This window comes from Schistocerca gregaria, chromosome 5 (genome assembly GCF_023897955.1).
Source record: "Schistocerca gregaria isolate iqSchGreg1 chromosome 5, iqSchGreg1.2, whole genome shotgun sequence".
NCBI classification, from domain to species: Eukaryota; Metazoa; Arthropoda; class Insecta; order Orthoptera; family Acrididae; genus Schistocerca; species Schistocerca gregaria.
The window spans coordinates 274,085,112-274,100,513 of record NC_064924.1 but is presented as its reverse complement, the minus strand read 5'-3'; the positions used below and the strand labels follow the sequence as shown (position 1 = coordinate 274,100,513).

General features: G+C 42.8%; 1 protein-coding gene across 2 annotated transcripts in view; it reads right to left on the bottom strand.

The window, feature by feature from the left end:
- Nucleotides 1-15,402, bottom strand: part of LOC126271944 (SLIT-ROBO Rho GTPase-activating protein 1-like) — a 632,413-nt gene that overhangs the window by 442,061 nt on the left and 174,950 nt on the right. Inside the window, exon 1 of one of the 2 annotated variants that reach the window (XM_049974372.1) lies at nt 7,569-7,730. The exons of the other annotated variant lie outside the window; for it this stretch is intronic. Within the exon in view, the coding sequence (XP_049830329.1) occupies nt 7,569-7,641 (73 nt within the window). The 5' untranslated portion in view covers nt 7,642-7,730. Of the gene's footprint in view, nt 1-7,568; nt 7,731-15,402 lie in introns of those variants that run through there. 2 annotated transcript variants of the gene reach the window in all.

Sequence of the window (15,402 nt, the reverse complement as noted above, 5' to 3'; positions counted from 1 at the left end):
TGGTTACGATACAACATCCATCGCAGACAAGAGACGTAGCGTCAGCCAAAATAAATAATTGTTGTTGTTGTTGTGGTCTTCAGTCCTGAGACTGGTTTGATGCAGCTCTCCATGCTACTCTGTCCTGTGCAAGCCTCTTCATCTCCGAGTACCTGCTGCAATCTACATCCTTCTGAATCTGCTTAGTGTATTCATCTATTGGTCTCCCTCTACGATTTTTACCCTCCACGCTGCCCTCCAGTACTAAATTGGTGATCCCTTGATGCCTCAGAACATGTCCTACCAACCGATCACTTCTTCTAGTCAAGTTGTGCCACAAACTCCTCTTCTCCCCAATTCTATTCAATACCTCCTCATTAGTTACGTGATCTACCCATTTAATCTCCAGCATTCTTCTGTAGCACCACATTTCGAAAACTTCTATTCTCTTCTTGTCTAAACTATTTATTGTGCATGTTTCACTTCCATACATGGCTACACTCCATACAAATACTTTCAGAAAAGTCTTCCTAACACTTAAATCTATACTCGATGTCAACAAATTTCTCTTCTTCGGAAACGCTTTCCTTGCCATTGCCAGTCTACGTTTTATATCCTCTCTACTTCGATCATCATTAGCATCACCTGATTTAATTCGACTACATTCCATTATTATCGTTTTGGTTTTGTTGATGTTCATCTTATACCCTCATTTCAAGACACTGTCCATTCCGTACAACTGCTCTTCCAAGTCCTTTGCTGTCTCTGACAGAATTAAAAAATGTCATCGCCGAACCTCAAAGCTTTTATTTCTTCTCCATGGATTTTAATACCTACTCCGAACTTTTCTTTTGTTTCCTTTACTGCTTGCTCAATATACAGATTGAATAACACCGGGGAGAGGCTACAACCCTGTCTCACTCCATTCCCAACCACTGCTTCCCTTTCACGTCCCTCGACTCTTTATAACTGTCATCTGGTAAAATGACGTATATAGAAATGAATTGGTACATGACCTGCAGGAAGATACCGTCCCCAAATTTGCTTGAAATTATTAAAGGAAACCATGAACAATGTCGCTGGCGGGACGGGGATCTGAACCCTGTTCCTCGACGGGAAATGACCAGTATTTTAACCACTGGATCACCCCATACTTTAACAGTTCCCCTGATGCAGAATCCTTGGGAGAGACGCATGATGCAGTTTTTTAATGCATGAAAAATATTCTATATAGTCCAGAGACCTCTTGGGCAGCTCCTCTGTTGGACATCTTGACATGTGGAACGTTGTTCTAGCCTAGGCAGCTCGATGAGGACGGGCGTGATTGCCCACAGAGAGCAAAAAAAGAAAGGACCTCGGAGAGGAATTCTGACCAACTGAACCTCTGAAAAGTCTTGAATGCACTTGCAGTACTAACCTCTCTACTTAAGGGTGTCAACAGTATTCCATTAAATTCGCCAAGGCTTCAATTTCCTTGCACACATTCAGTATCCCACGAACATCAAACGCAACCACCGCCCCCAACAATAAATATTCGTCATTGTACCAACTACCACCTCCTCATAAATCTGCGATGTTAATTATTCTGCAAATTAAAGTAGGATTTATTTGTGAAGAACGCGTCTCTCAATTTCGTTCGTGCTCGATCTCCATATTTCTGACTCCACAAATGGGATTGCCTGGCTGTGAAACTGTCAGAAAACTAGAAACCCTTTAGCAAAGATACAAGGCACAGCAGTGGAGCCGGAACAGGCTGTTCAAGCAGACTTTGCAAAGAATAAAGGAGGAGGAAGAGGAAACTGTACTGTTACGTGTTCACATTGGAGTCACGATGGCAGTACACTACAAACTGCGCTACCCATGCATACCTCTTAGGCGGATCCAAAAGTTTCAGCTTTCAACATGTATATTCTTTCGCTTTGGGCCGTACAGTCGCTACAATAGCATCACTGCCGATGACCTCTGTCTCTGCGATAACACCGACGGTAAGGCCAGGCCAGTTTGCAGCCAGCACGTCTAAAAAATACCTGCCTCGAATGGATTTTATGACAAATTGAAATTGTATTAGACAGTTGTCTAATAACACGTGTGATATTACAGTATTCCTCAAGACAATTTATGCTTATTGGCGGTAAAGAATGAGTCACGGCACTGTTGGCTGGAAAACAGCAAGGGGTACGTTAAGACGCCTAGTAGGAAAGGATTTTCTTCTTCCGCGCACAGTGCTACCTTTTCTAGTGGGGTGTCTTAATTGTATCAGATGCAGGTACTTGACCGTGTATAGTGCAGTGTTTATGTTTAAGGTGGTGGTGATGACAGAATATCCGGTGCCGATATACAGCTCGCTTGTCTCGAAAGCACCGAGGTGGTCACAGAACTTAACTATCAGACGGGTTGATCACCGTCATCAGTATCACTTGATGAGACACTACTTAGAGGTTTGGAATTTAATCCAGGACATTGGTGGGACGTCTGGTGATCAGGAAATGTACCCCACAACCCCTCCTCTTGCCGGCCAAATACTGGTCTCTTCTATTATCAGGATTCGAACTACCTACCTTCGAGTCGAGTGCTACCATACAGGCTCATGTTAGCCATTCCGCCATTGGAGGCTTATCCTCGGAAATAGAGGCAGTCTTACCAGTTGGTAACATCGAAACGAACGAAAATTGGGTTTAACGTCCCATCGAGATCATCAAACGGAGTACAAGCTCGGATTGTGTCAAGGATGGGGGAAGGAAATCGGCCGTGCCCTTTTCAAAGAAACCATACCGGCATTTGCCTGGAGCGACTTAGGGAGATCACGGAAAAACTAAATCTGGATGCCCGGGCGTTAGTTTAAACCATCGTCCTCTCGAACGCGAATCCAATGTGCTAACCACTGTGCCACCTCGAACGGTGATAACACTGAAATTAAAATCACCCCATGCGATTACCTATGATATGGGTATTTCCATACTGTCGAATTCAGAGTGCCTTCGAGAGAGAGAGAGAGAGAGAGAGAGAGAGAGAGAGAGAGAGAGAGAGAGAGAGAGAGTGAGGGGGGAGGGGAGGGGTTAGCAGGGCAGTGCGCGCGCTCTTTCTATGGACTCTTCTACTTGTCAAATAAAATGACACTGTACTAATCTCGGCAAAGGCAGGGGATATGGGCTGATCTTCTGTCGAGTTTGAAGAAGTTGCACGGGGAAACTGGAAGTGGTGTTTTTAAGTGGGAATGAGAATTTTACAGTAGGATGGCAAGTCGAGGACGGACACTATGATCCCACTGTGTCACTTGGCTGAGTTACTCCTTGCAGGTAACATAGGTGGTAGTGAAGAATGTAAAAAGCTCAAGTGCATTATTCGAATAGATGTTGCTTAAGAACAAGATTCCAGCCAACGTTTATGAGGTCCAGTTACACTGCTTTCCTGATCCGTATTTGTCGAGGCTTTCGTCAAGGAACGAACAGCGTTGTAGCGCGCGCGCGCGCACACACACACACACACACACACACACACACACACACACACACACACACACACACACACACACACCACTCGAAGACACGTGAATTCGATTGTGCGGAAATACCCCTATCATGCGGTAACGGTGAGAGGTGATTTTAATACTGGTGTTGCCAACAAGATTGCCCATATATTTCCGAGGTTAAGCGTTGTTTATTTCATTTTTCAAAGGCAGTACTATAATGTACTTAATTATGTCAAATCTGAAAGACACACTTCTGTTAGTCGTAAAGGGGCGATGAATCCCAGACATGTGCCTCCAAACTTGGTGCAAGTCTTTCAGTATGATTGTTTCGGATGTTTGTGTATCTGTTTCGTGGCTCAATAAATCGATAACGGCCTCATTTACCTCGCAAAGAAAACTTAGTGGGGAGCTTTGAAGAGCATCCCAACCCACCATAAATCAAAAATGGTGAGACAGTAACACGGGAGTCTACTCCACCAGGCCAACCACTCCACTCTGTAGTATGATTTCAGAAAATCCTTGCTTCGCCGTGCGAAATTTCGTAGTTCAAATGGCTCTGAGCACTATGGGACAGCCCCTATAACTTAGAACTACTTAAACCTAACTAACGTAAGGACATCACACACATCCATGCCCGAGGCAGGATTCGAACCTGCGACCGTAGCGATCGCGCGGTTCCAGACTGTAGCGCCCAGAACCGCTCGGCCACTCAGGCCGGCAAACTTCGTAGTGCACGTCTGTTTTCGTGTGTGTCCACAAAGGCATCTGAAGTACGCTTAGTATGCCAGATCTCAAGTTTTCTTTCAGATCCAAATCATTAAATTCAAATTGTGGAAAGAATATGTGAATAAACACGATCCACTGTCGATGATTAATTCTTTGGTTTATGATCAGCCCTTGAAAAGTAGTAAGCTGTCCGGTGTACAATATTTCAATAAAGATTAGTCAATCAATATATAGCCGTTAAAAACGCGTTGTCTGCAGGTTCATTCAGTATGTTCGCCTATAGGATTACGACTGATCTCGTCTTCCCTGAACTCGACATAGTAGAGATTCCACTTTCCTTATATTAAATGATACCATTTAGGCAATGCAGAAAACCCTGTTTTGCATGTGATACTGACAATAAACGCCAATCAGCTGAATGATCCATAAAACGATCCACACCGATGCGCTTCTAGGTGAGGAATATTTTCTTCCCTCGATTCAGCGGAATATTCAATACTGAATCTGTTCAAAATGCTTAGTTGACAGCTTTCCAGGATATACGCTCAGATTATGACCGGTGCCATTTCCTCAAACCGCTCTGTCACAACGCTGACATTCGTCAAGGGATTTTTGGCAAATGTGTGACTGCTTGTCTTCCCATTGGGCTCGCAAGAGGCCAGCATCATCTGAGTACTATGCGCTTCTGACACGTGAATAAACACGGCATTGATGGGACTGAATTTCGCAAAATAAATCCGTGACAGCTGCTTCAAACAGCATCCTGGATGGGTAGTAATGTCATAAAAGCTGTATGAGGGAAAAATCTACATATCCCGTTAAAAGAAAGATATGTCGCAACAAGGTGGTGATTACTGACGAAGCACAAGCTTGTCGGAGAAAGATGCAGATGGATATCTGCCTTGGCAGTGTTTAATCAAGTATATCGACATTCACCCGAAGTAATTAAAAAAATTACGAGACTAGTGACTTATCACTGCCTTTCTTTTCTCGGTGTCCAACGGTAGAAGGCCATTCGTCAAAATATTAGCATTGATAGTTCTAGTTCCTACCAGATAATAGTTTTTAGTAATTAACACATATTCATTGACTCTATGCGTAAGGATGGACTTCCGTTTTCTGATGGTTGGACAGATAAAAATTTCTGGAATGACATCTGCCTGAAGCACCTTTAGGCCAAAATTGACGAAACTGAGTAGTTAATGTGGAAATAGTGTCGCTGATGTGGAAATACTGTAGCTAATATGGTCTATAACAAACTGAGAATTTTAATACCATTAATGTGACATATATACACGCACACATGTATCGTACGTAGTAAATAAGTAACAAGTAACATTTCACATGAACACAGCAAAAACAGTAACAGGGAAAAATGGTTCTAGTTATGTAGGAAGATTAAGACTGGACCTTTATATTAAAAACGTATGAAAACTGTAGTGCTCCTTGCACGACTCAAACGTCCCTCCAGTCAATGTAGGAAGGGGTTTACATGTATCATTACGTCATCAAAGGGAGAGAGATAAAGTACTTAGCGCAGCTAAACTCAAGGACGTCCTCTTGTTTCCGTGTAAAATGTAACAAGTTACTTCGCTAGTCGTCTCTCCGATGGAACTATTCATGTGTCACTGGCTATTTTGGTCTACTCATAACAGCACATTAGGTCATTTTTAGGTATCAGCATTAATATATTGTTAACTTCGCGCGCACACATACGAAATTTACAGTAGTATGAAAACCACACGAATCAATGGCTGATTGGATTTTAAGGTGATTAAACCAAACATTTCTTATTAGTGTCGGCAGTGCAAAGTATTTTCATGTCTGATGACCTGATACAACTCCTAACAATGTCTCATTATTGCTACAGATACTGTGAAGATGCTCAAAGATATCCTAAACAATGTTCGCTACTTTATATAACTGTCAGCTATAATCGATATGTTTTGCTGATGTAAGTGCGTCATGGGTGACGGTATAGAGACAAGAAAGGAAGAATGTGTCTGATTAACTCGTTCAGTATGAATGTACGTTTATATATTTTCGCTGCCGGAGTCAATGTCCATAAAATCCTTCCGGGCCATAGACCGTATTATGTTGTAAAATGATACTAAAATCAAAATGAAATGAAAACCACATGAATCATTGGTGGTATGATTTGAAGTGCTACCATACGGCAAATAAGCTTCATATTAATGACTTTGGTTGAACGTACGTAACTGTAGAATCGTGTGCATATGTAATAATGTTTCGGTATTACTACAATTATTGTGTAAATGTTAATGAAAACTCAAATCCGCTGAAAGGATAACTTCAGAGAAAACAGTACTCTGTAGAATCTTGGATGATAATCAAGCTAGGAAAGTAAACGCTAATCATCGTGAGTGGAACCTTTATGTCAATATGATGCTACATATTACTAAATACCGTGAGAGTCAACTAATGTAGTCAAACAGTTATCACAGAAGAAAGACACAGAGGCACGAGACAGCAGGGGAACAATTTTAACAATCAGATAGAAAGCGTAATAGTAACAGCTGGTTCCCACGTAGTGACGGGCGTGGCCGTGACTTCCTTTATGTGGCCGGCAGAAAAAAATGCAGCAAAAAGCGCGGCCTAGGAGCGCGTGCGTAGCTCCGTCTCGGCCGCCCGTCGCGTCCAAATTTTATTGATTCCGGTGGCCGCCGCATAGCCCACTATCCCGTCCCAGCAGCCGGCATCCAGCTACCCACTAACTGCTGAGCAGCTACCACCTCCGTCTACACACTTCATCAATTAATACCCCGGACACTTCCCCGGTACAGCAGTAGAAGCTGAGAACAAAGAGGTTTCCCTCGTCGACCTACAGTAATTTCTCAGATCCAAACCCGTATGGCTGGCTAGGGCGACGATGATTATGAAGTACAGCGGAATCGTTTGTTGACTTTCATTTCGTGACATTTCGACGTATTATGACATGTGAGTACGACTAAGCAAAATCACTTAACTCTTATGTTTCCTTGCTGCTTTCAGTCTCTTGCTTGCTACCGTAACAACGATAAAAAATGCATGCGATACGGATAGTAAGTGGAGACTAACGAACACATCACTGCCGGTGTATTAAATATCGTCGTTGCGTCGCCACCGGTCTAAAGGCACCAATGGCTCGTGTCCAATTCTCCGGCTCAACTGGCATCGGCATGTAACCCACGCAAAAGCCTTTTTTTACGGGCGTATATTAGTCACATTCCTATATGCGGGTCAATGCTCGGGATGCCAGTCTCCCCTTTACAACTGCGAGGAGGATTGTATACAAGGTGCACCACTCTACCGCGTCTCCGCTGCAGCGCGAAGTATACAAAGGCACAAGCCGCCGCCTGCAGCGGGGACAGAAGGCGCGCTCCATTTGTCGTACCTGGGAAGACGTCACGGAGGTCAGGGCTGGCGCGCGCCCAGCCGTTCCGCTGCTGGATGATGCACTGAAACATGGCCGACGGCGGCTGGGCAGCGCACTACCCGCACTCTGTGCAGCTCGCGCTGCTACTGTCACGGCTACAGATGCTGCGAGCCCAGTCCCGCCGGGATCGGTCTGCATCGGGGCAGCTCGGCTACGTTCGTCGCTGCTGGCCGAACTCCGACGGTGGTCGGCGACCGCTCACGAATCTTACCGGCTTCAAAACAAACCGTTATTTTGTTTTCATTTTCGATGTCGACTGACACGAATCGAATAATTACTTTCATTTACCCATTTTATTGGTTGTTGAGCTATGTGGCTGCGGGTTGTATCATTTTAAAAAATACAGCAACCAGCCATTTTTTTAAATTTTTATTTATGCCCATATGCGTTTCGGGATTTCACTCATCCTCTATTCGAGTAATACACAATTAATCTCTATTTAGTACAGCGTTAAAAACATAGACTTAAATTTGGACCAGGAGCTGCCTTTCTATTCTGCTTATTGTTACTTGAATGTTTCGTATTTATATAAATCGCCTTGGCAAAATGGCAGATACTACGCTGTTTTTGTGCAACATGCAAAGAAATGCTGTTTGTGCCACGATTATAAACGCGAAAAAATGAAGCAAGGGGAAGCAGAATAGAAAGACAGCTGCAGCATCCAAATTGAAGTCGATGTTTTTAGCAATGCACTAAATAGAGATTAAATATGTATTACGCCAAGTGCAGATGGCTGAAAGCCCGAAACGCATAGTGGCATAAATAAAAAAACACGCAGGAACGTGGCTGGTGGCTGTATTTCTTAAAATAATCAAATTATTGTCTCTGCATGACAGCAAAATAATATAACGTCATAACTTGCTTCCGACGTTTTTATTGTCTCTTTCTTGTCAACGGTGGTATATTTGAAACATAATGCATACTGTTCGCCTGTAGATGATCTCTCAAGCAGAATCAGTTCTGTACAATCTAATATTAATTGATTTCTACACCCACATTGCCTAGTCAACCCTTCCTTGTTATGTCCCATAAAATATAAATAAAAAGACATACAGGAAGAACATCAATCAGAAGAGCAGTGTGAAAGATAATATTAAGTGTTAATTTGATTATTATCTTCATTTGTCTTAATAATGTGATTCCCGAGTACCTTCGGAGTTTAAAATTCTCTTTTCTTGGAAAGTCATTTTCGTACTTTACACGGCAAATAAAGTTGTTACGAGATGGGACTTCATCATATTAAATAGCTTTTTTATCCGAGACTGTAATTCAACAGCGCTGGTAGCTAAATAAAATAATTAAAATATCTTTCTCAGAGCTTTAGACGTTAGCCTGTTTACAAGTTATAAACAAGAGACGTAAAGCAGTTTAATATCCATACTATTACTCAGGTACTAGGAGAATGGACTGTTGGACTGCACCACCCGACGACAAAGGGTTATTTTTAAATACAAAAACTATCGTAAAATTTGAAAGTAGGACTAGTAAGATATAAAAATTGGAGAAACGTGAGCGAAAAGTGTTAATAACCTGCAAGACAACTATGTACACACTCTTAAATATTGTCTTGTCACCTGCCTAGTATAAATACTAAAAGCCAAATCATATATTACAGGCTACTGCATATGCTCAAAAGAGAAGCACAACTCGTGTAATAAATATTCATACATTTTTTAGGCCGTCAAGGAGACGATTCTCACACATATTTAAAGTCAACAATAACTACATACGTTTTTTCTGTATAAAATGAAATAGTGAAGCCCAACACGAGAGTGCCCTCATAGATTCCAGAACAGTCCGTCCCGTGCTGTTACTTCCTGTGCAAAACAGGTATAATTTCCTTTTTTTTCTTTAGTGGATTTCAATTCTTCCCCCCACCCCCCACCCCAGAGGAGGGCATCAGCGTAATATGCTCCTCTACAGCCTACTGAAAAGTTCAAAAACATAATGAGAATAGAAACAAACAAGAAAAAACAGGCGATAAAACGGTGACATTGTAAAAAACTGTAAAATGGCGGTAAGTTGTGGAATTTAAAATATAAAAACACTGCGGTGACGATGCCGATGAAGACACACAAGAAGTAGAGAGGCAGAATTAGAAAAAACACGGCGACAGTCTGGTTTCTGTTCGCACGAGATAAAATACAAAACTAGCGACAGTATGGCGGCTGTTCGCAACGCTGACAGGGGACGCGCAACACCGAACACCCACTCACAACAGCACTAAACAGGTGACACGGCGGCAGATGGGGAGGGGGGGGGGGGCGGGATCTGGACCTATGAGAGGGAAATGGGAGAGGAGAGAGAAAGAGAAAAGGGGGAGCCGATGGAGGGAGGGGACGTAGAAAAGGGGAGGGGGGGCTGGGTGGACGCGAGGAGGAGTGGGAAAGGCAGTGGAGGGGAGAGCAGAAAGGACTTAGGGGTGATATAATTTCCTATTAACTTGAAGTTATATACACAGCAAGAAAACGGAGCTGTGAGATTATCGTAAGCGAAAGCAATTTTTAGAACTGTTCAAAAAAGTAAGTGTCCGTTTGTTACCCATCTCTTTGGTGGACGTATATTAAGGAGAGCATACAAATAAGTAATGCAACACATTTTTTTCTCGGCTAGTTTCGATTGAAAAAAATGCTGAATTTGTTGTGGGACTTCGTGGAATATTCCCCCTTCAGCCCTTATAGTTTCATGAAGTCCCAATAGGTAACAGCGTTATATGTAGCCTTCAAAATGGCGTCTGTAACGGAGATGCGTTCCAGGCACATAGCTGCCATTGAATTTCTTTTGGCCGAGCATAGCAGACATTCAAAGACGCTACAGACATCTGGCGGTGAACAAAAGCACCGTGCGTCGTTAGGGGAGGTGTCTGTTATCAATGCGACAAGGTCGCGCAAACCTGGCCGATCTCCCGCGGCCGGCCGGCCGCACACAGATGTCGTGACTCCTGCAATGTTGGAACGTGCGAACCCTCTCATTCGAGATGACCGACAGGTCACAAGCAAACACCTCGCTACTCAATTGGACATCTCTGTTGGTAGCGCTGACACACTCGTCCACCATTCGGGATACTCAAAGGTGTGTGCCAGCTCGGTTCCTCGCCGCTAACAGAAGACAATAAAGAGCAACGAATGACCGTCGTGCGGAACTGCCAGCGCGTTACGAGTCTGATCCTGACTTTTTTTGTCGAACATCGTCACAGGCGATGAATCATGGGTTCACCACTTCGAACAAGAAACAAAACGGCAATCCCTGGAGTGGCACCACACCACGTCTCCTCCGAAGAAAAAGTTCAAAACCGCAGCTTCAGCCGGTAAAGTTATGGCGTCGGTCTTCTGGGACTCTGAAGCGGTTATTCTGTTTGACCTTCTACCTCAGGGCGCAGCGATCTACTTTTAGGTACATTGTTACCCCCAGGAAATTGAAGAAGCGACTTCAACGTGTTCGTTGCCACAAAAATGCAAACGGACTTCTCCTTCTCCATGACGCTGCAAGGCCTCACGTAGGTCTGCATTTCCGAGAGGAATTCACAAAACTTAATTGGACTGTTCTTTCTCATCCACCCTGCAGCCCGGATGTTGCACCTTCTGACATTCATCTGTTTGGCCCAATGAAGGCTGCACTCCGCGGGAAGTAGTAGGCGGATGATGGAGAGGTTACTGCTGCAGCGACACGTTGACCAGCAGAATGGTACCGTGCGGGCATATGGGCCCTCTCATTAATGTGGCTTAAGGCCATAGCATTCAACAGAGATTATGTTGGAAAGTATGGTTTTGTAGCCAAAAGAGTGGGTTACAATATGCTGTACTGAAAAAAAACGTGATGCGTTACTTATTGAACGTTTTAATACTGAAAACTATGTCTATTACCGGTTTGCTATGTAGGAGTTTACTACTTGTTGTGTTGCAGTCTAACTTATGTTTCTACGTTAAATGCACTAACAATGTCGGCCGCTCTTCTGCCGAGTGCTGCTGTTGGCAATTCGTTTCCTTTAGTCGTTAACAGTCTAGTGATAGTGTAAGTAGCCAATGAGAATCGCTGACTCTAATGACTTAATACAGCGGAAAATACGAACTAATTATTTTTGCTTTCAATATGTATATAGCGTAGGACTGACAGTTATTGATCTGCTATTATGTACTATAAAGTTGGTTTCTGGTTTTTGTCAGTATTTCTTGTATTGTCTGATTCTCGGAATATGACAGCAATTCTTGAAATATTGTGTGTTATTCCGATATTTTAGTTTGGGTGTGAGTGGGCAAGGTATTGAAATTTCACAGCTTGGTTGTGAGTTGGACAAGCCAACGTATGTGCGTGTAGAACGACGGATTTTGGTGACGGACTGATGTGCAGCGTTGTCCCGGGCATAGGTGGGGTTGAAATGCTACAGTTGGGTCGTGTAACGGCGAAGACAACGAATGTGAGTGGTGGAAAATTGGGTGTGGTGACGGACTGACTTGTGGCATACACCCACGATCGTTTCGAAAATTTTGTGCGGATTCTAGAAATGCCCCAATTTCCGAGGCTGTGGTTACGCAAGAGCCAGAAAGTACAATTTGAATTTTACAGAACGTTTTGTTTTATATGGTAACACTCCGCACAATATACGAGTATTTCATACAGTCCACATCACGGCGACCTTTATGGAAAGCTATTTTCTCATTGGTTCCGCCACATTGTCTAATCATCCGATTCGTCATTCGTCGTGTTCACTTCCCATCATTCACCACGCAAACAGTTACCAAACTCAGCACACGACGCAAAAGCCGCAGACACCGTAAGCGCACTTTTACCACTTTGTAAACAGCTATGTAACTTCTGCCTGCAGACGATGTCAATTTCATTAAATAACGTGACGGCTTATATTGACTCTCAACGTTTCGAGTTTGCGTCGCAACTCATCTAACGTAGCTTTCCTTGAAAAAAAAATTGCAATTTTCTCAACATCTTTTTATTACTTTTATTTTTTCCCCTGCACTTAATCTGTTTATTAAGAGCCTTATAGACAACCTACTCAACTTCGAACCGATTATCATCGGTGTCTCCTAAGGCTAAAGCCATGGATTTGGTTCCTCAGGTTTAAGTGCAAGTTTTAAATCTACCGTTACGGAATGTGTCTTCTTTAAATGAATTACAAATAAGTAGAAATATTAGGTCTTTTCGTTGGCGAGATCACTAGATGCAGAGCGCAAACCCAGTTAGGACAAGAAAAGGAAAGAAAAACAGCCGCTTCTTCCCATACATGCTTTCGCGTTATTCGACTAGCGCAATTCACGGAAATCCAAATACGAATGGCCGGATGGGAATCTCATCCCAGTTCTTCCCACACTAATCCAGTACCTGAACCAGTGCGTCACCTTACTAGGAAGATGTATCAGAACGTAATTCACAGAAAACATTGACTTGGATCTTGTTGGGTCGTGGCCTGTAAACATATTAGAATATAATACAGAGGATACGTTGGATCCAGTCATCAGTTGTCGAGCGGTAGGTGAACAGATGATGCCAGGTCAACAAAACTAAAATACCAACGAACGTTGGGAAAAGGCTACGTCTTTGGCTGTCGAATGTTCGGCGAAATAAACCCTTAGGGCACAAAGTTTAATTAAAATAAACCAAACACGTTGCGCAACTGGTTGTGCCTTTACATATAATTGCTTTTACTTTACAATCAAGGGAAACGAACTCCCTACACCACGCTAGATGCTTATGCTTTCACACTTTCCGCGAGTTGTTGCTTTTATGACTAGCATATAAATTATTGTTCAACAGCACATGTGCAGTGAAGGAATAGCATGTTAATTTTATGTGTCGTCGTTTACTCTGTTACATGTCACCTCCCTTGGCTATCAGCCACCGCACTGCCACCATAGCAGCCGCCACTAACGAACGCTTCTACAGTGGCGCTCGAATCTAGAGTGCCGGTCCGAATCCTGATTTTGGAAGAACATTTTTAATACTAGTAACTGAACAGCAATAAGGGAGAGGAGATACTGAAACAATTATGAATCTTTTCGTTTAGAGGTCGTCATCTCACACGGGGACAGTGTCGGGAGAAATTAAGTCAACAGGAGTACACAGATTAATCTCGATGCCTAAGCTTGGTGATAACCTAGCGCGAAACGCTTTACATTCCTCATACGATGGGACTGTCAATGAAAATCAGAAGGGCACTAATTAAGGAGATTTAAGTGACAAGGGGTGGTCTAATTTGAAAAATGTGAACGGAAGAGAGAATATTGTGACGTAGTCGCTCGTAGAAGAGAGACGATAGAAGACGAGCGAACTACTCAGATTTTATAACGTGGTAATACTGCTCTCTGTCCTTGCTCGCCATACAATAACCATATCTTTTCCACCCTCTCATATTAGAGTCAGGGTTAATGCAAAACCCTTTTAACGTCATACAGCTGCAAACCATCTTGCATCCGTAGACGAGGTTTTTAAAATGTGCTAGTGTTATAGTTCGAATCCTGGTGATGGAAAGCCAGTTTATTTGGTCAGTAGCTGAACGATACGTGGCGGTGTAGATTTCTTTATCATTAGATCGTGCGTAAATAGCAAGCCTCTATACTGTCAATGATCACGTGGGAGCAAACGATACTGCAGATGATGATCCATCCGCTGGATGCGAACACCAACTCAAGGAACCCTTAGCACTTTTTTAGAGGAGTCGCCTATGTGATGGCACTGCGTCTCCCCTCCCCTTTTCCCCTCTCGTCATCATCATCATAATCACAGTTATCAACAGTAGGACACCGCTAAACCATGTAAGTGTGATCCTGAGTCATCCACACTTTACAGGTACTCAGCCGACACATTATGAGGCGGGAAGAAGAGGGTACTTATTTCACCACGTCCCAGGAGTTCCACAGACAATGAAAGACGGAATGTAGATTGTTTAAGGTCACATCGACAACGAGTTCATGAAATCGAGAAACAACGTTTGGTCTTAAACGTTGCACTATGCACGCACATTATGACTGCAGACAGCGAAATTCCACCCTCCTTGGTTAACGTTCGCTTGCAACGTGACAAACTTTTTATTTTGCTCCACAAACACGTACTACAGTTCATGTAAGATACAAGTCCCGTACCAATCTATAAATGTAGACAAAATTTTCCCCTCGTTACTCATAACAGCCACCACACTAAGATATACACCTCATCTTCATAGCGGTAATGAACTCCGTTTATCGTCTTGTGGGACTATGAAGTTGATAAAAAATCCTTAGTCGAACATAGTAATGTTAACTGACAGTACACCAGAATGAATAAGTTGAAAATTCTAAAAATAGCTGTTAAGATACTTGTAGTTTACCCGGAATTATTTTAAACACTACATGAATAAGTCATTTCCTAGACTAGTATTGTTATAAATACACTTGGTGTGACGCCTTTAATTGTGAAGTCTGGTAACGTGGCTAACAGTTTACGTTTACCGTAATGCGGTTTGATTACGTCTTTGCTCTAACCCAAGTATGTCTTTTTTGCTGGGTTGTACTTATGTACAAATTATAAAATGGCTTCACAACCGAAGCGGTAGCAATGGAATAAAATGAATGAAATGTTTTAATTCACTCAATGGCAGTGTGATAAGAAGTCAACCACAGACAAAATTATTGCAGTTGGTAGGTCTGTAGGCCTACCGTTATACAATTTAAGATTTCTTATAAAAAAGACACAAAAAATAAAAATTTTTACTTGGTCGGGAGGTGAATCCAGATTTTCTGTTAATCACGAGCAATCCTCATAATCATTACGCTTCTGAGCACGTCTCCAGGCCCAACTAAAATTG